Here is a 26,897-nt window from a genome sequence, read left to right as displayed (position 1 = left end):
ATCAAATGTAAATTATCCACATCTGAAGGTGTTACTGTGAAATGCAGACACCAGTAATCACGCACAGGTGTTACAGGCACCCAAAGGAGCCCATCAAGAAACTGTGCTCCAATCCTAACAGCATCGCAGGTCGGCCACAGCTTATTCCTCTCATTAGATTACTGTAACGCGTTGTATTTGTGCCTAAATGATGCAGCATTTTCCCCACATACAGTAACAGTGATCACAGTCTCAGAGTCACACCAGCCTGTTGCAGCACCATGCATCCAACTCAGTGCTGCACCCTGAGAGCCGTCACAGCTCCATCAGTTCCACACCTGAAAACCTTTTAGAGCCAACCTGTACAACATCACATTCTGTCAGTGTGTGTGTGTTCGTTTTCATCTTCATTTGTTTTTATTTTAAGTTTTTTACACTTTCTGTGATGTCGATCGCAGCTGCAGAGATCAAACTTTATTTTCTGATTGTCCGAATCTCACAGCCGGCTGCGAGTCGGATCTGCGCACACACTACAGTAAATGAATTAACGCGTATCTGAGGGTGGAAACACTCCTCTTCTCCTTCAACACTTACAACAGGTCAGCTATATTAGACAAAGCGTGCGGGTCATGTGGAGGAGGTGTGTGCTGTATTGTGAAACGCTGCCTTCATTATTAGAACATTTTTACAGCTGTCAAATCACTTTTATCCTCAAAGATGTCAGCAGCTGATCTGGAAGATGAACGATTAATTCTGAGTCTTGTTAACTAATAATAACATGTTAACGTTCAGCACTTTACCCCTCGGTGTCTACAAAGAGGTACTCAGCCAATCACATCACAGTGTTCACTCCACCACAGCTGTTTGGACACGTAACAGCATCCGACCAATAACAGACTGATAGTGTTACCTGAACCTGCACCATGGTGCAGGAACAAGGTGACAGCAAGGTGAGACACAGTTACTGAACACGCACACACACACATAGCCACACAGACCACAGACCACATACACACACACACACACACACACACACACACACACACACAGAGCCACACAGACCCACGTATACACACAGCACTTCTGAAATATGACTTCCTGTTTCTGGAGATTATTTAAACTGAACCCAGTGATGGGGCTGACGATGTGTGATGTGCTGCACTCTGGTTCGGCACCCACACCCAGATCTGGCAAAACGTCACTGTTAAGCTTCTTTAGCCTTTACGTGTTCACCTAACCCAGTTTAACGTGCAAAAGTTTCTCAAGGTTGACAAACAGAAAATAAAGAAATTCAAAGAGAGAACGATATGAAAGACTGAGTTTTATTTCTGCACGTTAGAATCGTGTCTGTCTAACATATGAGCTGAAGTACAGCTTCTGCAACTGAGCAACACTTAACACATCAATCAAACTAATGCCAACCAACCATACACACATCATTCATGTAGATTTCAGGTGAATCACCACCTGAATCCATGAATGACATCAGGTTTCCACCAAAGACAGAAACGTCAACATTCAGCCACATGTTCTATTTAACCTCACTGAGCTCTTGTGACTGCAGAGATCATAAAATCCAGCTGGGCTATAAGCAAACAGAGGACTGATAACTCTGCGCCAAACGTCATGATTAACTGGCACCACTTTAAAACGATGGACCTGAATCACCGATGCCCATCTGGTTAAAAGGCCTTTGGCTTGGCTTCATCACTTCCTCTGCTCACGGGAAGAGAGAGCGAGCCACAGAAAGACCCACTCAAACACTAGAGACGGGTGAACTCCATCAGACCCTTATCAAGCAGAGAAATCCACCTGATGAGCTAACCTTCAAAATAAAACAGGAGGTAAATGAAAAGGAGGTGGAGCATAAACTCCAGCAGGCCTCTGCATGTACACCCAGGCCTCTGCATGATCAAAACCTGCTTCACGATTCAACGCCACAGACACAGAAATGAGACGCCGGAGGAAAGGACTCCATGTTAAATATGTTTCTGTGATTATTTATCATCGTGTTTTCTGTCCAAGCAGAAAAGAAGTATCGTCTTAAATCTGTGCTGAGGATGTTCAAACTGTTCACTGTTTTTACACATCGCAGACCTCTCCTGTCCCTGTCCATGATCAGCTGTCAATAAAGATAAAAACCCAATAATACAAACTGCTGAGGCTCAGTTCCACCTGAACACTTCAAAGGTCTGGCATTAAAAGCAGGAAACGCCATCAGCTGATTTATTCCAGTGCCCTCTGGGACAGACAGACAGACAGACGGCTGCTGCAGCTTCTCCTGGCTTTGATGCGTCACGCACGAGCAGGAGTGTGTTTGTGCTGATAATGGGCCAGTAACGGGATGTGTGCTGGAAACAGGGATACCTGCGTGAGGCTGAACTCAGGTGGAAAAGCTGCTGGAAATGAAGATGCACAAAGCCCGACTCCCTGCCAAGCTCCCGCGTTGTTCCTGAATCCACCTGACTGTGGACATGACAACATCCACAAAGAAAATGCTCTGACTCAGACTTTAAATCTAAGTGGACGTTTTACAGTTTGGAGCTAAACAAAACTAAAAATGAATAATGCAGCTTCACGGATGGATAAGCAACACACTGTTCTGATCAATTATGAAAGTCCAAACCTTAAACAGGAAGCCAAACCCTCTAGTGTCCAGCAGAGGCAGCAATCCCATGTTAAAACTTTAACATATCTAACCTGCTGTGTAGCTCTGCAGCTCTTAACAGTTTCATTTAATTTTATTTATACAGCACTCAATATAATGTGAGGTAAAGAACCTACAATCATACAGAGGAACCCCAACATACAGACAGCCCTAAGCACTTGGCGACAGTGGGGAGGAAGAAACCTCCGGCAGAACCAGGCTCAGGGATGGACGGCCATCTCAGAGACAGGCTGGTATTTCCAGCTCCAACTACCAACCAGGCCCGACCCTGCTCAGCTTCTGAGATGAGATCAAGCGTGCACACCCACACCAGCCTGAGCTAAAGTATCTGCTACCATCAACCGATTTTTTACACACCGGAAAAAAGCAGCCTGACCAGGTTTGATTTAGACTGAACAAACTACAAAGTCCAGACCTGATTTTGGCTTTTCTGAGAACAACACAGCTTTAACGATGCACTCACAGTCTGCTTTTATTACATATAGTGAGCTGTATGCTGCCAGCTGTTCAAAAGCAGCCATGGGAGCCGTTGGCAACCATCAGTTTGGCCGTCTTCTTTGAAACTTGCTGGCATTTGATAGCCTCTGGTTGGTGCTCTGCTGCTGGCCTCTGCCTGTGTGGAAAGCTCTTTAACACTTTCCCTCAAACACCCTAACGACCTGTAAGAGTAAACAGGCCACATTTACATCAGATGTAGCTTTGAATCCTGTATATGACTTCCTCTATTGTCTGTTCGTGCTCATTAGAGACGGCTATCGAGTGGCTCTTTCCTAATAGCCATAGCCCGTCTGAATAAAACCATTAGGGACAATAATGCTGTGTCTTAAAACCAGCGGCCCTTTTAACGGCTTATAAAGCAGCACTATCACCTCTAATGTCTGAGATGGGTTGCTGAAAGCAGTTTAAGAAAGACACTAAAGCTGCAGAGAGCGTCCTCCTTCAAGCTGTGTGCATCAGTGCTGCAGTAGCTCCTGGAGGTCACTGCAATGCAACAGCTCAGCCTGCTGCACACACACCGTCCCATTTTCATCACTTCAGGGGACATCACATCGACTTACATTCATTTACTGCAGAATTACTCAACCCTTAAACCAGCTCATCACCACAAAACGTAATGATTTAAAGTACAGCGACCAGTTTGTCTCTAAAAGGAAGTCCAGTCCCCACAGCATGAGCAATACAAGCGCACATTAATCTGCCTGGACCAGTCCAGTTAGCAACAACACATCTCTGCTCAAAGACGATGATTTAAGGACAACACACAATCGAGGACGTATCCACACTGACACACGATTAAACATCACACACAGATCAGTGTGTGTGTCTGAGATGAGGCTGTGCACCCTTGCACGGCTCACATCGTCTTCTAACCTAAGCAGCACGATGTGACTCAGTACCTCACATTCGAGCTAGCAGGACCTGAAAAACAGGCAAAGCTAAATGGGACGCAGCCAACATTAACGTCATAAATTACAGCGGCGCTGACAGCCCAGTTGCTCTGCTGAGAAAGGGGTCGATGGAGCACACGCTGTGAAGGTGATTGGCTGCTCTGGAGCGCCTCTGTAAGCGAGACTGACGGTGGATTAAAGTTGAGTTTGTTTCTATTTGTTATCATAAACCGGTGAAGAGATCCCGGTGCTAGCAACATGCAGACCTGAGAGACACAGAAACCAGTTTTCCGTTAGTCTGTGTTATTGATTAACATCTGCTTTAACACCTGAGGTAGCTCCTTTCAGTAAATGAAGACATGTAGTTCAAAGACGAGACCCCACAAAGCTTAGACTGCTTTCCCAGAGTTCTGAAAGCTCTCATTTCTATATTTTAGGGGGTTTTTTTTCTGTCACACATAATATTATAATATTTTACAGCCGACTGGCTCATATCGTTTAAAAGCAGACTCAGAACACCTTGGAGATGTGGCTGAGGGCTGGGAACAAAACACGATCCCCCGGCTGAGTCCAGTTTCTCAGCAGAATGAGCCTCCTAAGATCCAAACGTGTGCATGTTATGTTAATCTGATGATTACACGTCTCTCTGTGGTAGCCCTGAGATGGACTGGCACAAACCCAACCAGGTACTTTTGAGTCCCTAAACAAAATCAGCAAGAAGAAGTCAAAGGGGGAAACAGAAGAGAAAACAAACAGATACAGGACACAAACTGCAGTCTACGCCGACGCTTCACTCCAGCCTCCTAACATGGACGTACTGGATGGTTATCTCAGCTGCTGGTGTTTCCACAGTTGGTGCATCAAGGTACTGATGCCAGCATGTGTGTAAAGCAGATCTGACAAAACGTCATTAAATTATATTCCTGCTGTCCCGACCGAGAACTGGATAAGCTATAAAGTAGGTAGGTGGGTGGGTGGGTGAGTGGATGGATGGAACTATACTTTTCTAGGAGTCTTGTAGGAACACTACAGTGTTTTTATATTTGAATTAAATTCAGTTTAATTTCTATAGCGCCATTTTACATCAACAGTCGCCCCAACATGCTGTAAAATAAAAACAAAATAATATTAGAGGGAGTGCCCCATGAACAGCACATGGTGATGGTGGGAAGGAAGAACTCCCTTTAACAAAACATGACATCCACTAAAACCAGGATCAGGGAGCGGCTGCTATCTGGCACAACTGGTTGGGATGGTGGTGGATATATTTTCCCCATCATTTTTACTGGTGGTTTTGATAACAGCTATTAAAAAATAGAATAGATGCAATTAGATGGATAAAATGTAGGACACGTGATGAGATTAGATGAAACATGCAAAGCCAAAGTCATTCACAGCGTAAAATCTTATAAGGACCTCTTTTAACCCTCTGAGGTCTGAAGCAGGGATGATACTTTCTGCTTCCATGCGCCCGGAAGCAGAAAGTGACGTAAACTTCGTTATTGCACAGTTAGCGTTAAGATCCGTGTGGACGTTCATGTGCCTGTTGTTTGTCTCCAGCTGCTCGCCTCTGCAGTGGTGTATGGAGATGTTCTCTGGAGTGACCAATCACGCGTCTCTGATGGATGATTCTGGGTTTGTGGTTGCCAGCACAACGGTACTTGTCTGACTGCACTGTGCCAAGCGTAAAGTTTGGTGGAGGGGGGATTATGGTGTGGGGTGTTTTCCACGAGTCGCGCTCCACCCCTTAGTTCCAGTGAAAGGAACTCTTCATGCTTCAACATACTTTTTGGGAACAGTTTGGGGATGCCCCCTTTCTGGTGTGAAGAACTTGACTGACCTGCAGCTTAAATCTGTTCTGTTCTTAAATCTGCGTGAAGATTTGTCTGAAGAGCTTAAACTGTTACAGCTGCAAAGGGCCAACATCATATTAAACTGTATGGATTAAGAATGGGAGGTCAGTCAGTTTCGCACACTGTGAAGGCAGACAAGCGAATACTTTTGGCAGGATGGTGTACGCTGCCTTCTGCCTCCAGACCGAGCTCCACGCAGCAGAAACAGAACGCTTATCGGGACAATCATGTGACCTGACACATGTGATGGATGCATTTATTATCATTGGTCATGGTGCAGCTCAGAGCCACACTTTGTGGTCCTGATACTGATGCAGCACCACCTGGGGAACCCAAGAGCAAGCCCATGCCCGTCAGCACCACATACACAGCAAAATACATCATAGGTAAAAGTGCTGCTGTCTCTCTCTCTGTCTCTCTCTCTCTCTCACACACACACCAAAATAATGCAGCAGACACATGATTTGTCTTTCCCCACCTGATTGTGTGCAGACACATGCACACAGGTTAAAGGTGACCTCTACTCGATATGTTGACAGGGATCAGGTAGGAAAACAAACACACACACACACACACACACACACGCAATGAGCCGTCTCATAACTCAGCTCTGACAGACGCTTGATAATCCACTAGAACACACACACACACACACACACACACACACACACACACACACACACACACACACACACACACACACACACACACAGAGTGAGAGCGCATACTAACCCGGAGGCAACATGGTCCATACTTCAGTCTTCACACGCAGAGATAAATCCACATGTACGGCAGAGAGTGTGTGTCTGTGTGTGTGTGTGCTGTCTCAGTTTCAGCTCTGCTGTGGCGCTCTGATCTCCAGAAAATGTGATGTGTGTGTGAGAGAGAGAGAGCTGGCTGCTGTGATGCTGAGGCTGAGAGCGACGTACAGCTCTGTTATACACTCCAACCTCGATTACTCCCTCTCCTCATCCCCGGCTCTCCCTCTCCCTTCACCCTCCTCCTCCTGCTGCTGCTCTACCTTTCCTTACCCCTCTCCCTCCTCCTCCTCTCCTGTGCATTTTTCTCTCCGTCCCAATCCTTTTCTCCTCTTCGTTCTCCATTAGCGCTCCTCCTGGTAAAGACGTTCATTGGTGCCTCGCACACAGTCGTCATAGCCCTTAATTTACACTTGCTTCAGAAAGTAATCAGCACAGTTCTATTTTTCATTTTTAATGATCATTTCTACACAAACTGATCCCTCAATAACTGGGATGGAAAACTGAACATGTTTTTAGAATTTTTCCATATTTCTTGAAACTCTGGCGTGGAGAAAGCAGCAGTCAGTTATAACCAGTCAGAACTATGAAGGACGGGCATCGGACCTTTTAATTGATGGTGTGAAGGGACAGAGGCTGGACAGTGAAGTCATCAGCTCATAGGCTGACACTCTGGCGGACCCTACAGCAAGAACCTGCCGCTGTCTCTCTTTGCTGGGATGAGAAGAGTTCAGTTGGTGCCTCAGATCAGTCCAACTACTGCACCATTACGATGTGGTTGATGAAGAGTGGCAGAGATGGTCCTTCCAGCAGGTTCTCACAGATTCACCAGCTCTGTTGGATTGTAATGATTGGGATCAACAGCCAAAGACTCATCACTGTTTTATAGCTGATGGATGGATATTCAGTAATTCGTTCTTAGTCTCGTCCTGTGTCCATGCTCTTTTTCCTCAGGTAGGAAGTTTTTGGTCCATTCCTCATTTTGCTCGATCAGCTGACTCTGAAGAGTGCCGCTGGTTCTCAATCTTTATATCACTGAAGCTGCTGGAACACTCAAAAACTTAAAAATGGTCTTATACCCCACCCTGCCCTGTACCAGGCTCGTCTGTGAGGTCTACACAGCCCTTGAACATTATGGTTCGGACATTCTTGGTCTTTCTTAAGAACCTTCAGCATCTTTAACCATTTCTGGAGCTGTTCAATGACACATGACTCAACAATGCCTGGAGAATTTTTAACCTCCATAAAGACCTAAAGAAGTAGCTACCTCATATTCCTGCTTTATTACTAAAAGCATTAAACGTGGTCAATGGTGCCCAGAATGACCTATTTTGAACCTATTGGAACCACATCATGAATCACAAAGGGCTCTAGTGGGACCTCTGGACTCTCCTTTAGTTAACTCTCAATTCTGGACAAGTAGATCCTTTTTAAAGTTGACTTTGAACTCTCTAACAGCTCCCTTCAAACCACGGTCTAAACCTTCATAAAGGCTCAAAGGACCTCCTTAAATGTTCCCAGCCCAGCTCCAGGACTCCTGGAATTCCTGCAAGGCTTTCAAACCATGCCTGAGAAACTACAGCTTTGAAGATATGCATAATTAACACAAGCAGGCTCTAAATGATGCATTTGATACCAACATGATGACTGTGTTTATGAATGTTGAGGCAATCAAAGAGGCTGGGGGTGGAGGCTATATGAGGACAGGAAGCTGGGACACACACACACACATTCAGAGCAGTGTGTTGTTACAGTCTGCAGGGAGCGGATGTATGCAGCCAACTCTTCTATTATGATAGCTCATTGATCCAACACACACCCACGAACACACACACTCACACACAGATATTGCACATGTGTGTACGTATACACACACACACACAGAGTTCAGACAGTCTCTTTATCACCATTCAGGCTAGCGCCTCCCCTCCAAGTTGACATGACTCACAAATCAAATGCAACCAAGCCATCAAACTGTCTGAGGCGAGGAAGCGGCCCAAATTAAGACCCCCACCCCACCACACACACACACACACACACACACACACACACACACACACACACACACACACACACACACACACACACACACACACACACACACACACACACACACACACACACACACACACACACACACACACACACACACACACACACACTCTATGTAAAATCTCCTGGAGACTAGGTGGAGATGACCTGGTTTCTAGCAGTGGTGGTCAGACCGTTTGATGCCCAGCTGCGCGTTTTTAACTCCGGACTCTCTCCGAGTCGCTCTGCATGCTTCACAGTTCTTTCTCTCATACTGGGTATCATGCTGCTTTAACTCCTCCCCTTTAGGACTTTCATAAACCGAAGGTCTGAACAAATGAGGCTGGAGTTTTTGGACACTACACACCACTGCAGAAAGCCTCAACAGTAAACTGCATCTAAGATCTTATTGTCACATTCCTCGTCCTCCATACTTTCACAGCAGTTTTAGATCAGAGTGTGCGATGCTTGTTTCGGCTCAGTTTCTATTTATACTCTGTTGGTCCTGTTACTGTCTGCTGCTGCAATGACCCACTTTCCCCACAGACTCAATCAACTTTCAACTGATTTAATTACCTTTGGAGTGGCTGTGAATACAGATTGACATCCACAGAACAGTTTAACCCAAATACTGCTGACAGCGGGCAGACCCTCACCACTCACACCACACATGAAGGTGTGGTGTGAGTGGCCTATCCATGGTTCGTCTGCTGATGAAGTGATGATGTGCAAAATTTGTCCTGCGAGTTCATCCTCTGAGGAACAGATAAAATCAGGGCATGTCAGACAGATTTCTGCGAACGTTTCAGCAATGGCTGCAGCTCTGACATGCTGATGTTCACAGAGGCTGCTGGTTTTAGAACAAAGGTCACCCCGGCCACTGTAATGTTCAGGACCAAACCTGCTGTTCAGTCTGATGTCACCAACTTTCATTCACTGAAAGCTGTGGTTAGGTTCCTATAAACATTTTAGCAGAAACAAGATGGAGGATGAGGCTTAAACTGTGTTAAGGGCGGAGTCAAACACTCTCTGAAGGAGGACTAAACTTCAGCTGAGAGAACATCTGAACTGATCCGTCCACAGCTGGAGGTCAGACATTGCTATGCTGCAGGTATGGATTACTTTCAATTTTATTTATACAGCGCCAAATCACAACAACAGTCACCTCTAGACACTTTATATTGTAAGGTAGACCCTAAAATAATACATTCAGAGAAAACCCAACAATCATATGACCCCCTATGAGCGAGCACTTTGGCGACAGTGGGAAGGAAAAACTCCCTTTTAACAGGAAGAAGCCTCTGGCAGAATCAGGCTCAGATTCTGGTTCATTCTAAGATATGAAGTGAAATCTCGCCCCGCATCAGCGAGAATAGAATAAAATAACTTTATTATCCACATGAATGGAAAATTGTCTTTGGTTCACAAAGTGATAAACAAATCAATCAAATCACTTCATATCAACCCACAATCATACATACACACATACAAAACTTCAATACAACAACAAGAGAAACACATCCCAGCATCTTATTACACAGCACACTGACTGTTCTCGGCACAAATGATTCCTTTTTGCTAGCTAGAGGCATCCTATAGCGTCGTCCCGAGGGCATTCATTCAAAGTCAGAATGAAGAGGTTGTTCACAGTCAGCAACGATAGACCAGGCTGATCCAGTGAAGTTTACTCATGATTGCCACAGTCAGGTTACCACACTGAATGTAAGGATGCTTTCAGCCAAGCTGATATAAACTCTTTCCAGAACAGTGTTTCTTGTTAGGATGGAGTTAGCCACAATCTCTGATTAGCTTTTTTGCAAACAGAGCCAACATAAAACTAAACTTGTCATCAAGTAAACTTGTTCCCAGATACTTAAAGCCATCGACAACTTCTGCAGACTGACCAGGAAGTGAAAGACCTGTTATGAGGCCTGTGTAATTCAAGACAAGCTTGTTGGTTTAATCAAAAAGTGATATGATTTACACCGTTCTTCCTGTTGCTGTGAAAGAGACCAACAATAGCCATCAGCATATTTTAATATTCTTACATCCCTATCCTGTAGCTACAATATGCTAAATGTAAAAACAGTAGCATATTGTTGTTAGTAATACTCGTATTACTAACAACATGGGGACATAAGCTTAGACTCTAAGCCTTAGAGTCTATTGTGAGGACTGATCATACATCCCCGTGATGTTAACCAGCATATTTTGTGGTGAAGACTTGGTGAAACATTACAGTTGAGAGAGTTTTTGTCACTGACTGAGAAACAGAGGACGCCATGTCTGTCTGACTTTAACAGGACAGAGAACCATAAAACAAACATCATGTTTCATTTAAAAGGCAAGAAACTGTTTACTCGGGTTAGAGAGCAGGAGAGCCGATGGCCGCTTTCCAACAGACCTCCCTACAACCACGCTTTAAAAACAAAACACAGTCGCCCTCTGTTGGAGATGAGAAAGAATGGCTTGGGGCACTTCAGCACAAGCTACGTCCATCTCTTCTATTGTCCATTAGGTGCTCTCAGACTGGGGGTGGATCCATGTAGAATCACAGAACAGGTGGGGATAATTTTACTAATCCACTTTATTTCAATAGGATTATAGAATGGCTCTTTTTTTCATACCTGTAATCAGCACTTCCTTCCAGACTGTAAGTATCCGAGTAAAGGCAGACCCAGCCTGCGAAAAGCGCTGCATTAAGCACAAATTTGGGGAACAACATGTCATCGTTTTGCTGTGTAACCTGTAAGAACCACAGCAGAGAGCTTTGAAACTGATGATGATGGCCAGCTGGATAGGGACAAATCTGCAGGAGACGCAACGCCAGACAAGCGTTCACATCACGAACACAGCCGCCGAGCATCCCTCCCGTTATTACTCCTGGGTGGAGGAAGCATTTTAATCCTGAAACTGGAATTTCAGGAGCAGTTTTAAATCGATCAAACTGCCACAGCGCTGATGAGACCACAGATCAGTGATTTAAATCTGACCTGTTAATTCTCTGTTAAGGTGTGTGACTTTTAATCCTGCATTTACCCCCTTCATCCCCATTTAACCTTTAAATCCTACTCACAGCGCTGTCAATCATCCATCAGAGAGCTCCTCTTCTTTACAATATTAAACAGCACACACACCTGAGTGTGTGTTCTACCTGCAGAATAATGTGCTGTGATGCAGCACAGGTGGAAGCTGCAGATATCGCCTGTTTTCTTCATTTAGCCTCTCATGCACAAGCTAAAAGCTGACGACACAGGTTACAACATTCACACAAAACTGATTTCAGCCAAGCAGAAAATTACTAAAATGTTTGATGCCAATTTTTGGGGGGATAATAAATTAGGCGTTTAGATGCTTTCCATTAATTAGGTTACTAAATGCATTCTCTCTCAGTGGACATTAGTTAATAAGCATCTCCTAAGCCACTATTGATTTAATTGAATTGAATTAACATGTTCACAGCCCGACACGCAAACAGTGTGTATTACTAGGGGCATGGCTTCTCTAACTGACAGGTGGATGCTAGCTTCACCTGAACTGGAGCTCTGCACCATGTTTGTGCTGTTGGAGCCTTTTGGAGCATTTTAATGGTATTATCTGACCAATAATAAAAGCTGCTGGGAGGTTACTGTACTAACACACCTTCCAAGAAGGCGAAGTTTGGGTGCACAGTAAGATTTAAGGATTTTGATTGGATATTACCGAGCGCTGATTAGCAGGTATCTGTGTCTGTGAATGCAACTTCACACATAAAAATGGGATCTTACAAACCAATGAATCATACGACTATCCTTTATACAGTGTTTAGTTAATTTTGTACACAAGTCTGTGTGCACACACTAACTGTTCACGATTAACCAAATGTCAAGTCTGTTCTCCATCCCGACCAGTCACCAAGCTTTAAAGGCTTATATAGACTACTGTGCTTTTCCTGCTGATGGAGTAAGCTTTCATTTAAAGCAGGCCGTAGGTAAGATGCTAACAGGAGCTGGTTTTGGTAACAGTGGTGATTTATTTTCCTCTGCATCGACACAATCAGTCTACCATCAGATATCCCAGCAGACACATGATTCATGGAGTTTTTCAGCCCCACGATGACGTGCTTTGACCCTGACGCTGTACAGTAAAACCAATCTTCTCAGAGGCTGCAAAGATGAAGGATATTTGCTCGGCTGCTTGTTCTGCTGCGAGACAAACAACCTGAAACAGCATGTGGAATTGATCTGAATCATTCATTACTGCTGCAGCAGCCAATATAATGTTTCACCAAGAATATAAATAAGACAATAAGCCGAGAGAGAAGAGCAGGCAGCGGTGTGGCCCGAGAGAAAAGCACCACCGATTCATCATTCCTTCCATCCCTGCTCATGTAAGCTTTATTGTATTTGTGTCCGACTCTTATGAGACTGCAGTGAAAAAGCTCAGATTCACCAGAAACCCATTGCTCTGCACAAACTTTACCCTCGCACTCGAGTGTTTCAGACATTTCTGTTTGCCACAACTAATATACAAATCAGACAGCTGGCACAAAACAGGACAACAGGCCGTAAAATTTGCACTTGGCACAAACCTCTGGACAGACGTTGTCTCCCAAGCCAAACATGGAACATTTGGCAGTTTCATTCGGTCAGATTATCACCATCAAACTGAAAACACGTGCCATCAGAGGCTGATGTTGTTTCCCGTTAACAGGACCGTTCTGTCCACAAGTCCACTCTGAAGAACGAAGGGGTACCAGGCATTGGCTATCCCAGGTCCAAGCTAAAGTAAGACTCAGCTGTCCTACACAGACCAGGGTAAAATCCAGAGACACCTAGCCTGACTAGTCCCAAAGACAAGGCTGAGGCCTAAGAGAACAGGTTAAAGGTCAGAAAGACTGAACCAAACCGTCCTAGATTCCAGGATAGAGACCAATGGGATACAGCTGCACCAAGAATTTATACCAGTGACCACGAGAAGTGCACCTAAAGAGAAAAGGGGTGAGTGTTTATTACCCTAAGACTGAGCTTTAGTGACCACAGAGGCCTGAATAAAGACCACGAGCTTCTTTCAAGTTCACGCTAAAAGAAAGTTACTCGACCCAGGATGAGGGTCAGACATGAAGAACTGGACCAGCATCCAGGCTAAAGATCAGCAAAGACTGAACTTCCGGTCCCAGTCCCAGACCAAGATCCAGGATTCATGCCAGGCCATCCAACATTTTATGCTTCAGATGAGAGTTATTTTGTTTAATACCATGAAAGACTCAGTCAGAAACAACCTCACAGTTTGATAGCCAAATAAACAGCGTGACAAGTAGAAGCAGAGGGAAGAAAACCATGGCAAACAATTCTGTGAAATGCATCCGGCAAATTGCTGTGAATTTGGTGGCAGTCGGTCCTACAGCCACTCGTACCCACGTGCCACCACGTGTTGGTGGTAACGGGGGAAAAGTCCAGAATCAGAACTGATTAACGAGAAAGGTTTCTGAGTCTGACCTGATAAAAACAACCAGAAAGGCTGAGACAAGTTCGACTGAGCAGGAGAATGACGTGATGAAGTCAGCAGACTGAGCTCTTCCTCAGCTTTACCGGTTAAGGAAGGTTAAGGAACATAACATTCCCCAGGTTCAAACCAGTTCATCATCCCACAGACAAGAGACGCACAAGTCTGAGGACACACTAAAAGCATGAGCTCTGTTTTGGTTAACGCCAAAGACCCTAAAGATGAAGCTGATGGAAACTTTGGTTTGTGTTTGTTTTTAAAGGTAATTTTATTGAGACTATTCAGTCGTATTACAGAAACTTTATTAATATATAAAACTTAATCTGCATCTCTGACACAAACAACATTGATTCATTTATACATCATTTTTCTTTAAACAAGACGTTCTGTGTCATTCATTGAAAGATTTTACTTGCAGAATTTTAGTATTCAGTTTAGTGTTTCAAGATAAAGATGTACTCAGACTTCCAAAATGAAGACACGCTTTAAAAGGACAGATGAAGTCAAGAGGAAACAGCTTTGACCAAAAAAGCTAATCCACCCTAATCCCAGATGAGATGCCAGCTCAGAAAACCCACATCCCATTAAAACCAGAGGTCAGAATGAAAAAGCCGACGACCCTGTCCGCCCGCCTCAGACGTATCAAACCAAACGTACCCAAACCAAAGCAAGGCAGAGACAGCAGAAACCCAGAGAGGGAAAGACCGAGAGGAACCGAGAGCAACAAAAATCTCAACAAAATCATCCAGCGTGTGCTGAAACACATCACGAATGGGACGGAGGGCCTGCCGGTTCATACATGGCCTGCAAAAACAGAAACACAAACACACACACACACACACACACGCACACACAGTGAGATAATGATGTATATTTACTGAGACAAAAGTGAAAACAGACTCAAAAACAGGCTTTCAAATAATTAGTGCCACAGATCACAGGAAGTAAATGAACATGATCCAAAAAGAGACCCAATGAGTTTCAGCAAGAAAAACTACACAATGTGAAATATTCTGTGAGTTAAAGTGAGATAAAACAAGTCCAGATTAACTGAGATGTTCAGATATTTGCTGTAATCTGAGTTTTGTTGGAACACATGACACAGACATTCAGACACAGATCCTTGAACGGAAATCGAGGAGATGATCTGAGATGAAATGAAGCCCGTCAGATATTCAGTGACAGCTGCAGAAACAGATTGTCTGGTAATCGTTCTTCAGACAGACGTGATCTGATGTGAGATGAAGCTGAGAGCGCGATGGGCTGAGTTCCTACTTCAGCTTTTACCTGAACCTGTTCAGACGCGTGCACGCAGCTAAATCCTCTGCTTCATTGCACTGCTGCTGAAGTGCCTTTGAGCAAAGAAGTGGCAGGCAGGCCATAACCGATCAAACTCTTCTCCGGCTGTGACGCTCTGACGGGTGAAGGAAGTGACCCGGCCCAACCACGTGCCGGCAGTTCCTCTGAGACCCGAGTCCTCACAGCATCACGCACACAGAGTTCACCCTCCACCTCCCCCCTTCCCCCCTCCCCCCAGCCACAGCTCTGTGGTCACATGCTGCCACTGGCTGATTGGCTGATCTGAGACTGTGAAAGCTCAAAAATATGACAAATTCGGTGAGAACACAGATGATTGGGCTTTGACCGGCCGCCCAAGGTCAGGTAGTGTGAGCCCTCCAGCACAGGCTGCAGGTTTGCTTGTGTATACAGAGGGTTACTTGTGTGTGTTCAGTGTTATAAAGGCGGTACAACTGCAGACCTAACCTGCTACAGAGGACAGACATGAAATCACTGCCTGCTGACCAATGAGAAGTCTGGAAGATCCCTGTGAGCATTAGTGAGAAATATAGCTCATGATAAACATCCATCTTTAGGAGTGGTTGTAGATTCCACCCAGTCTTCTCATAATCCCGACAGGAACTACGTATTTCTCCAAAGCATCGAAAATAAAGACGACTTTTAACCACATCAATGTAACAGATTCTGCTGTGTGTTACTGACCTTTGGCCTCCTCCAAGTCAGAGTTCAGCTCCTTGTCTGAGTAGCTGGGAGGCCTGTAGGGTGGGGGCTGTCTCGGCGGGGGCAGCACTACCTCCGATTTCTGCAAACAAACACATTTATTCATAAAAACATGGACTCTGTGGACTTCCAGTCAGACTCTAGACCACAGGTGTCGAACTCCAGGCCTCGAGGGCCGGCGTCCTGCAGGTTTTAGATGTGTCCTTGATCCAACACAGCAGATTTAAACGGCTAAATGACCCCCTCAACATGTCTGGAAGTTCTCCAGAAGCCTGGTAATGAACTAATCATTTGATTCAGGTGTATTGACCCAGGGTGAGATCTAAAACCTGCAGTACACCGGCCCTCGAGCCCTGGAGTTCGCACCCTTGCTCTAGACCAGGGGTGGGCAATCTCAGTCCACGAGGGCCGGTGTCCCTGCAGGTTTTAGATGTGTCCTCCAACCAACACAGCTGATTTAAATGACTAAATTAGCTCCTCAACATGTCCTGAAGTTCTCCAGAGGCCTAGTAACGAACTAATCATGTGATTCAGGTGTGTTGACCAAGGTGAGATCTAAAACCTGCAGGGACACCAGCCCTCATGGACTGAGATTGCCTACCCCTGCTCTAGACCATAAGTATGCGGACGGTTGTGCACAAGCCTCGGCCTGTGTGAGATATGAGCCTGGAACACGCGGAAACCTGGTAAAACTAAATGGCAGCTGTGAGCAAGAAACAATCAGCATCCACCAATATGACTTCCAACCTTTAGGCTCTGTGCTGCATGGCTCAGTTTAAACTCTGATCTAAGCCCTGTTGTTCATCTGTAGTAACTGTAGAGGTCGCCTGCAGCGTGTAAAGTCAAACTACTACTACCACAGCAGACTTTGTGTTGTATAATTCAGTTTTTTTTTTTTTCCAGTTTGCCTTTCTTGTGCAGTTTCTGCTGCTGTTTATTTCATTCTTTTTATATTTATAAATCAGGCTGCCAGCCTTATTATGGATTCTTTATACTGTCCATCTGTCTCAAAGGTGTTAGATAAAGACTGGAGTATGAGGTGAGTGCGGTTTAAGCATGGCTGAAGCTGAGACTTTGACGTCCTCTCACACTGATCCTTAGACCAGGACCGTGCCCTGTGTGGATGCAGCACCCGTCTGCAGCTTGAGGTCAAACACCATCAAACATCAGATCTTATTTCAGACTGAAAGAGCCGATCCTTTTGTTTCGTTAGCCCGCGTCAGTAAGATGTTTTAATTTTGTCCCATTCTAAGCTGTTTTATGGGATCATATTCAGCTGCTCTCAGTGTTTTGTTGCATTTCTTACTTATTAAACTCGTCTCTGTGGTTTCTGTCATGTTGTAAAGGATTATGTTACGGCTCGTGTCATCTTCGGCTGCTCTAAGATGGATTTTCCAAATCCTGGGAAAAATAAATTCAGTCTCATCTTATCTGAGTCTCCAAAGGCAGCAGATCTAATCTGTTAAATGTGATTTCTGAGCTCTGGACTGACATGATGCAGTTTGTGCTGAGGCTGTGTCGCCCTCTGCTGGTCTCTGCTGAGCTGTGCGGGAATCTCACAGACATACATTTCTGTGTGTCCTCGTTAATACAGACGGACAGAGTGTGAAGCTCTTACCGGAGACTCCATCCTCTTCGTTTGGGATTTGCTGATGGTTGAAGCTGTCAGAGACATGGGCTGAAACACACACATTTAAACACACATACACACACACAATTAAACACACACCGTGAAAACAGAAACTCGAAGAATCAAACATTTCGGAGCATTTGACGTTTATGAGACAGAAACCTCTGTCTATGCTCAGTTAACAAAAGTTGATAGCTTAGAACTTCATACAGATGTGTGTGTGTGTGTGTGTGTGTGTGTGTGTGTGTGTGTGTGTGTGTGTGTACCCGTGGAGTCGCTGTCAGGCTCTGGACGATGAAGACGACGGGGCTCGGGGCAGATTTGATCGTGTTGACCGCCTCCTCATGACTGGCAGCTCGCAAGTCAACACCTGACACCTTTACACACACACACACACACACACACACACACACACACACACACACACACACACACACACACACACACACACACACACACACACACACACACACAGTTGAAGGTCAGACATCATGAAAATTTTAATCACAAAACTGTTTACTTATAAAGTGTTTTCCTTCATAAACAGGTCGCTCTGAAAAATTCAGTCTCAGTATGTGTGTAAATTGTGGATGTAGCGCACATGTGTGTGTGTGTGTGCGTTAGCGCGTGTGTATAGAGGGATCCAGGAATTAGACAAGGCCCTACCTCCAGGATCTTGTCCCCGGTCTTCAGACAGTGGGTGTTGGCGGCGGGGCTGTTGGGTAAAACCTGCTTGATGAAGATTCCCTTCAGTTCCTCTCCATTCCTCAGTCGCTTGATGACATGGCGACCTCCGACGATGCTCAGACCCAGAGACTGACCCTCCTCAGGCCACACCTCCACCCTGCACAGCAGCGAGGGTGGAAGTTTGAATAATGTACCAGTCTCTCTGGGTCACCTGACCTGCACACAGTCTGCTGTGCGTGCGTGCGTGCTCGTGTGTGCATGCGCGCGCGTGTGTGTTACCTGCGGGGCGGTCCCCAGTGGCTGAAGGCAGGTGTTTCCTGTCCCTCCCCCTCCTCTCTTTCAGGTAGGTCACTGTGAACACAGACCCGCAGTCAAACACTACTTTTTGAAAGAAAGAAAGAAAACCCGAGCCTGAAAATCAGGAACAGGTGAGAAGCTGGGCCACAGACACATGTCAAACTTTAACCACACAAAGCAGCGATGATTCTAAACATAAACGCACCCACATGTGAGGCATCTACTTGTTAACATCTGTGTTCAAAACAGCAGAATGTGAAGCAGCTCTCCTACCTGTGGCCTCCTCTGATTGGCAGAGAGGCTCCCCCCTGGCTCCGCCTCTTCCTCTTCACAGTATCAATCCTCCTGACAGATCTCCATGGGAAGAAAAAACACAGACAGGAAGTTTCTGTGATTAAACTCTGAGGCTGGTTTATGACCACGATGATCCGGATTAAACTAACGAGGCTGAGAGTGAGCGCTGGGTGCTCGCTGACCATATGTTATTAAAAACAGCAGGAAACAGTTGACTCATGGAGAAACCAGACTGCAGTTAGAGTGTGAGAGCAGCAGAGGGTGCCACAGCACTGTGACGGGACGCGAGAGGAGCTGCTGGAGGAGAAACTGAGTGTGTGTGAGGTCTAAGTTTGTGAGCTGCGAACAGTTAGCAGGTTTCTGCACTGTGGGCAACTTTAACCCAGCAGCGAGGACGACACCTTACGTTACTTGGGGCGTGATCGAAACTTCTGTTTCCAGAAGATCCGGCCTCTCTTAGCAGATATGGCTGTTTAAACACGACATACAGCACGATAACAGACCTCTGACTCTCTGAGCGAGTGAGTGTGTATGAGGAGGAAGAGTGACAGCGAGCATGAAGGTGCAGCAGGAACTCACTCTGTGTCAGTGTCGGTCAGAGTCAGCTCAGAGTCTGCTTCGCTGTCTCTGGAGTCTGGAAGACCTGAAACACACACACAAACATCTGTACTGCTATCACTGCGAAGACCTCATCCTCATTCTTCACCATGAACTCCAGAACTGCTGACCCTGATCTAGGTGGATTTTCTTTAAATGACATCCTGTTCCTATTCACCGGGTCATGAGATGGAAAAAAAGAGAGATCATGGATCTCGAGTCTAAATGATCTTCAAAATGATTTAGACTCGGGCGCTCTCCTCTCACCCAGAATCAGCTTTCCCACAGATGCAATGCTTTCATGGTCCGATCTCTGCAGGTCTTCCTCCTCCTGCATCTCTCTGCTCCAGGCCTGAGGACAAAAACCACCAAATAACTACAAATACATACAGAAGCAGAATGTCAGGACTGACCTTCATCAGGTCACGCAGAAATCAGCCTTTAGAGAACATACGAATGTTAAACTGCAGAACTTTTCCTACTTTTAAGTTAATAACTGACATAAAGATTTTTTTCTGTTGCAGGTTTTCACTTTAAATAAATAAATGATCCATTCATCCATCCATTCACTGCCGCTTATCCTTTTTCAGGGTCGCGGGGGGCGCTGGAGCCTATCCCAGCTGTCATAGGGCAAGAGGCGGGGTACACCCTGGACAGGTCGCCAGTCTGTCGCAGGGCTAAGACAACCATTCACACTCACATTCACTTGCACATTCACACCTAGTGGCAATTTGGATTTTCCAATTAACCTATCCCCACAAGCTGCATGTCTTTGGACGGTGGGAGGAAGCCGGAGTACCCGGAGGGAACCCACGCAAACACAGGGAGAACATGCAGACTCCACACAGAAAGACCCCGGCCTGATGGTGGAATTGAACTCAGGACCTTCTTGCTGTGCGGCAACAGTGCTAACCACCGTGCCACCGTGCTGCCCTAAATAAATGATCATCTCACTGAAAACATGCTGGAAATATTAATACCCAAATACGAACAGTATGAAAGAAACTGGAGATAAGGTGTGTCTGAGCCTAAAACCACCTGGGTGCAGGTGTAGTCAGGTGAGCGTATGGTTCTCCAGCTCTTTCCCCTGTAAAAACAGTGCTTCTCAACCCGCCGTACAGCCAACGGTCAGTTCGGACACATCAGATCAATAAAGTCGTGCTTTACAGGGAGTGCAGAATTATTAGGCAAATGAGTATTTTGTCCACATCATCCTCTTCATGCATGTTGTCTTACTCCAAGCTGTATAGGCTCGAAAGCCTACTACCAATTAAGCATATTAGGTGATGTGCATGTCTGTAATGAGAAGGGGTGTGGTCTAATGACATCAACACCCTATATCAGGTGTGCATAATTATTAGGCAACTTCCTTTCCTTTGGCAAAATGGGTCAAAAGAAGGACTTGACAGGCTCAGAAAAGTCAAAAATAGTGAGATATCTTGCAGAGGATGCAGCAGTCTTAAAATTGCAAAGCTTCTGAAGCGTGATCATCGAACAATCAAGCGTTTCATTCAAAATAGTCAACAGGGTCGCAAGAAGCGTGTGGAAAACCAAGGTGCAAAATAACTGCCCATGAACTGAGAAAAGTCAAGCGTGCAGCTGCCAAGATGCCACTTGCCACCAGTTTGGCCATATTTCAGAGCTGCAACATCACTGGAGTGCCCAAAAGCACAAGGTGTGCAATACTCAGAGACATGGCCAAGGTAAGAAAGGCTGAAAGACCACCACTGAACAAGACACACAAGCTGAAACGTCAAGACTGGGCCAAGAAATATCTCAAGACTGATTTTTCTAAGGTTTTATGGACTGATGAAATGAGAGTGAGTCTTGATGGGCCAGATGGATGGGCCCGTGGCTGGATTGGTAAAGGGCAGAGAGCTCCAGTCCCACTCAGACGCCAGCAAGGTGGAGGTGGAGTACTGGTTTGGGCTGGTATCATCAAAGATGAGCTTGTGGGGCCTTTTCGGGTTGAGGATGGAGTCAAGCTCAACTCCCAGTCCTACTGCCAGTTTCTGGAAGACACCTTCTTCAAGCAGTGGTACAGGAAGAAGTCTGCATCCTTCAAGAAAAACATGATTTTCATGCAGGACAATGCTCCATCACACGCGTCCAAGTACTCCACAGCGTGGCTGGCAAGAAAGGGTATAAAAGAAGAAAAACTAATGACATGGCCTCCTTGTTCACCTGATCTGAACCCCATTGAGAACCTGTGGTCCATCATCAATGTGTGAGATTTACAAGGAGGGAAAACAGTACGCCTCTCTGAACAGTGTCTGGGAGGCTGTGGTTGCTGCTGCACGCAATGTTGATGGTGAACAGATCAAAACACTGACAGAATCCATGGATGGCAGGCTTTTGAGTGTCCTTGCAAAGAAAGGTGGCTATATTGGTCGCTGATTTGTTTTGGTTTTGTTTTTGAATGTCAGAAATGTATATTTGTGAATGTGGAGATGTTATATTGGTTTCACTGGTAAAAATAAATAATTGAAATGGGTATATATTTGTTTTTTGTTAAGTTGCCTAATAATTATGCACAGTAATAGTCACCTGCACACACAGATATCCCCCTAAAATAGCTAAAACTAAAAACTACTTCCAAAAACATTCAGCTTTGATATTAATGAGTTTTTTGGGTTCATTGAGAACATGGTTGTTGTTCAATAATAAAATTATTCCTCAAAAATACAACTTGCCTAATAATTCTGCACTCCCTGTAGAACAGTTTCTGGGTTTTTTGGGGGGGTTGCTGCAGAGGCAGCACCACCCCCGGTCACGGAAACATGGGGGCCATAGGCAGGGTAATGAGTAACCGCCAATACCTCGCCGCTCGCGGCCGTTCACTTCATGTTTTGTGTGAGCGAGTCAACATCAATGAAACTTCCTCTTGCCATCAACTCACCTCCTCTGCCCTCCCAGCTCGGGTGAGGGAGGCCAACTTCCACTCTTCCCAAGATGGTGGGGGTTTCCTGGGGGCGGGGCTCACGCTGTCCTCCGGCTCTACCTCCTCTTCGTCAACACCCATCTCCCTGCCTTCCTCCTCTGGCCGGAGGTCAGAGGTCAGAGAGGAGGTGGCGTAGCGAGGGAGAGCATCCAGGATCAGCTCTGGCTCCTCCTCCTCCTCCTCCAGATGAAGGCTCTGTGGAAGGATGGCGGCCTCGCTGAAACCCTGAAACACAGACAACAGCATTCAGAGACGAAGCTCCTGCGGAGCGACCGAGTAATTAAGACAGAAATGACGACAGGAAGTCCAGCAGCTTCAAACTTCACCAGTGAGGTCAGGTTCACTATGTCTGAAGAATGATCAGCCTCCAACGTGTCACGTGATGCATCGATAAACACACGGAGACATTTTTCACCTGGCAGCACTGCAGAGACGTAATCAAATGCAATTGAATAAACACTGTCATTACCCATTTGCTCTGATTGGCTGTATTTCTGTCTGCTTGCGTTAGACGTGATTTTTATCATTCCTGTAAGCACTCTGCTTTGTTGGCCGGATCGCCTTTAAAAACCTAGATTTGAATCTGAAAGGACTTTCTGGTTTCTCAGCTCGATTCTGCTCTTTAATGTTTTCCTGTTTCTCACACCTGCTCAGCAGACAGGTGTGAGAAATAATGCGACACTCACAGTCGGGATGACTCCCGTGTCTGTGGACCACAAACAAGATGACTCAATTTGGATTTCTGAAGGTCGTGAAGGACAAAAGGAGGCAGAAATCAGAATCTATCATGGTTCCCAGTGTTTCATGTGAAAGTGTGAGAGTGTCTCTGCAGCTCGCACTAAATCTAAAACTCGCCTGACTTTGGACATTAGCCTTCATCTCCAACTCCCCAAAGAGCCTCCTCAGCAGATACTGAGGGGATATCCTGTTCTTAACATTACGATGCAGACATTAGCCCGCGCCGGGAAATATTAATGACAACACTTAGGCTAATTTCCATCGACGAAGCCTCATCGTCAAGGACTCTGCTCCTCTTCTTTTAATTTGGGCCCGGGAAACCGGCCCATCACGGCGTATAATGGAGGTGAGGAGCAGACGGCGGCAGCAGCAGAGAGCTCATAATGCTAACAGGATGTTCTGCAGACTGATGTGTATTGGCCGTGACTGCCTGGCCTCATATTCATAAGATTTAAAGACACTGTCATTTAATATCTCTGCCATTAGACGATGAGGACGGAGCATCGCTGCAGCGCCGCGGTTCATGTGAGGATCCTCAACAACCGTCTTCACCGCCTTGCTGCAGCGACTGCAGAGTCACATGACTACTTGACCATCCTCACAGGAAAGAAAAAAAACAAAAACAACAACAACTGGATCGCTCCCCCATGAAACTCCGCCAACAGCCATGTTTCTGCTGTGTGACAGAAACAAAGGTCAGATGTCACAGCTGGGCTTACAATCTTTAATGATCCTCCTTCTGCAGCTCAAACAACCGCTGCAGTTCCTCTGACGTCCAGCAGAGGCAGTAGTGAATCAGTCCACATAGACTCCCACGTTTCCCCCATCTTCATAACTGTGCATGGGACGTTTTAGCTTTCTTGGGGCATGGCCTCTGTGACTGACAGGTGGGTGGAAACACAGGTGGCTGTAGCTGCTAGCTGTCTGCTAGCGTCACCTGAACTGGACCTCTGGACCCTCAAAATGACATAATCTGACCAATAACATGGCCGCTGTAAGGTTACTGTACTAACAAACCGTACAAGCAGGCGGAGCTCCAGTTTGGGTGGCCGTGTAAGGATTTTAACTGGCTGTTACTGCGCACTGATTGGCAGGTATCTGTGTCTGTGTGTGGATGTACACTGAGAACCAGGCTAGCTAGCATTAGCTAATACCTTAGAGCTCCACCCTATTTTCTGAAAATTGGTCACTTAAAAAAAAACAACACGGTGCTCGCTCTATATCGAAACTTCACAAACCAAAATATGACAAGACAGTGACTATGTCCATCTTTTATATACAGTCTATGAAGGTGTGCAAGTGACTCCAGAGACTAAGGGCGTTTATCAATATGCGTACTTGTGCGTACTTGCGTTCTCGTGTACTCGTGATACGTCATCAGTCGGAGACCAAGTACTGTTCCAATTCGAAGTACGCATCAAGCCGAGAACGCGAAAAAGTCCCGGATGTGTTCTCGATCCGCCCGTTTTATCGAGCATGCATCGGTGTGGACTTGGGACAGCTATATATCCCAAAATGCATTTCGTCCAAAACTCAACAGCGGACTCCCGGCACATCGTTTTCAACCCCCGCTCGCGGACTTCTCACTACTCAGGTTAAAGAAACCCCAGCAGCTGTCTATAGTATTGAGTGTCCACTAGAATAGAAGTAAAAGCGTTCTAACATCTCACCTGCTTGTTTTCATTAAGGTATGTACACGTATGTACATGTACACTATTTTTATTAATAGAGGTTTCACTACTGAGGTTAAAAATGATATATAAGTCACTTAGATCACTTCTAAATGTTAATGTTTGGTTTATTTCATTGTTTTATTTGTTCCTGAGTAAACCGGTTTGGCTGTGATTAAAGTTAAGCTTCATAACATGTTACTCACAGTTAAATTAGGAGTGGACGGCAGTAAAAACTCCGGACCTGTGACATCATCACGTACGCAGGTGTTCCAATTGTACATATCGCGAGTCCGTGCTCGCGTTCTCGGCGGGTACGTACTCCCGCGCGTTCTCGGCGAGTACGTACTCACCGAGAACGCGAGTACGTACTCGCGTACTTGGGCATTGATAAACGGCCTAAGAGTCAGACCTTCAAAGCTCACACAGCAGAGGAATTTAACAGGAAGTCCTGCAGACAAATCAAACAACTCTGACAGGCTTCAGTTTTAAACCCAGAGCTGCTGAAACGTTCAGAAATCCATTTGGCCAAAGTGGGCAGTGTTGGGATTTAGAGATTCTTTTATTGCTGCCATATAATCTGCCTTATGATAAATGCATTAATAACATGTTCTACAGTATTATTTTATCAGTAATATTGTTTACAGGGTTCATATTGCATTGAATATGTTTGTCATCACATTCATTTTATTCACAGGTTGAGTTTATTTTATACACAATGCATAACTGTGCTTGTTTAGAGTTGATGTTCTATCCAAGAGGGTTTTAAGCTTCACTGGTGAGAGTGTCCAGGTGATACATGTTGAAGGAAGATGAGAACATAGCAGGTTAATTGCATGCATGCTTACAATACACATAAATCTAGTAGCAGGCCTGAGCGAAGGCCCAAGTGTCTTCTGCTTCTTATTTGAGACCTGCGCCAATTCAGTCTACTTAGTGATTGAGGACGAGGGTCCATTATTAGCCCTTAGAGGCCCTGAAGCTCAAGTTATTACCTTAAAAGGAAGGTGTTATCAAAGAGAGAAGTTATATGTCTGTTTATAGTTATTAGAGATGTACAAGATGTACCCTTGTCTGTAAACAATGACTGGACATAATGTATTTTTGACCTGTATTGACGTGTATGTATGGGGTGTGATCCTCTATGCTATAAAACCAGAACTCAGTGTATTTTGTCAGAGCAAATAAGCCATATGCTGATGGTTGTTCTCCGTTGTCAATAAACTCATCGTTTGATTGCACTTTTCTGGGCCTCCGTCGTTTGTTGTCTGGTCTGCAGTTGATCGATCTCGCTTCATTTGGTGGAGGATGCAGGGCAACTAAAGATCAGCAGTAAGAGGTACAGGTGTTTGTTGTCGGCGGAGGTCGAGGCCAGATCAGGTGATCGAACGGCAGACGTCACGGTGATCGCTTGACTATTGGGCCCACAAAAAGGTAAGGCACAAACCTCTTAAACTGAAATTGTGCTGTAGTGGATTATAATTCTAGAATATGTAGTCAAGTGGTCATCCGTTGATCTCTGTTTTGAGTTTTGTTTGAAACGAAAACCTTTGTTGCAACGAAAGTGAAACTTAAGAGTAGTATTGTGTTCACGGTCGCTCGGAAAAAGCAGTACTGAGCTAAAAGTAATTTGTTGTGTTCATGGTCGCTTGGAAAAAGCAGTACTGAGCTAAAAGTAACTAGAGACGTTGTTTTTAAGGAAATAAGAGAGATTAAAAGAGATTAAAAGTGTCTAAAGTCAAGGAGTTGGAGAACTCCCTCCCTGGGAAAGACGTTTCCTAGGATTATACTAGGGGGAGGGCCCCGCTGAGAGTTGTGGCCTCAGATATAGCCCTGGTGATCGCAGAGGATCATTGTTAGGGA

General features: G+C 45.4%; 1 protein-coding gene across 8 annotated transcripts in view; it reads right to left on the bottom strand.

Moving 5' to 3' along the window:
* The window catches only part of patj (PATJ crumbs cell polarity complex component), a 103,078-nt gene that overhangs the window by 31,207 nt on the left and 44,974 nt on the right, over nt 1-26,897 (bottom strand). For all 8 annotated transcript variants that reach the window (XM_039606983.1, XM_039606984.1, XM_039606980.1 and 5 more), the window contains exons 20-28: nt 22,585-22,851; nt 19,953-20,037; nt 19,668-19,731; nt 19,068-19,148; nt 18,777-18,848; nt 18,477-18,654; nt 18,077-18,187; nt 17,799-17,858; nt 16,163-16,262 (exon numbers count right to left, since the gene is read on the bottom strand). In XM_039606983.1, the coding sequence (XP_039462917.1) occupies nt 16,163-16,262; nt 17,799-17,858; nt 18,077-18,187; nt 18,477-18,654; nt 18,777-18,848; nt 19,068-19,148; nt 19,668-19,731; nt 19,953-20,037; nt 22,585-22,851 (1,018 nt within the window). The remainder of the gene's footprint in view (nt 1-16,162; nt 16,263-17,798; nt 17,859-18,076; nt 18,188-18,476; nt 18,655-18,776; nt 18,849-19,067; nt 19,149-19,667; nt 19,732-19,952; nt 20,038-22,584; nt 22,852-26,897) is intronic.

This window comes from Oreochromis aureus, linkage group 23, assembly GCF_013358895.1.
Source record: "Oreochromis aureus strain Israel breed Guangdong linkage group 23, ZZ_aureus, whole genome shotgun sequence".
Lineage (NCBI taxonomy): Eukaryota > Metazoa > Chordata > Actinopteri > Cichliformes > Cichlidae > Oreochromis > Oreochromis aureus.
Note: the sequence above shows the minus strand (reverse complement) of the source record. Positions and strands in the feature narration are given on the sequence as shown.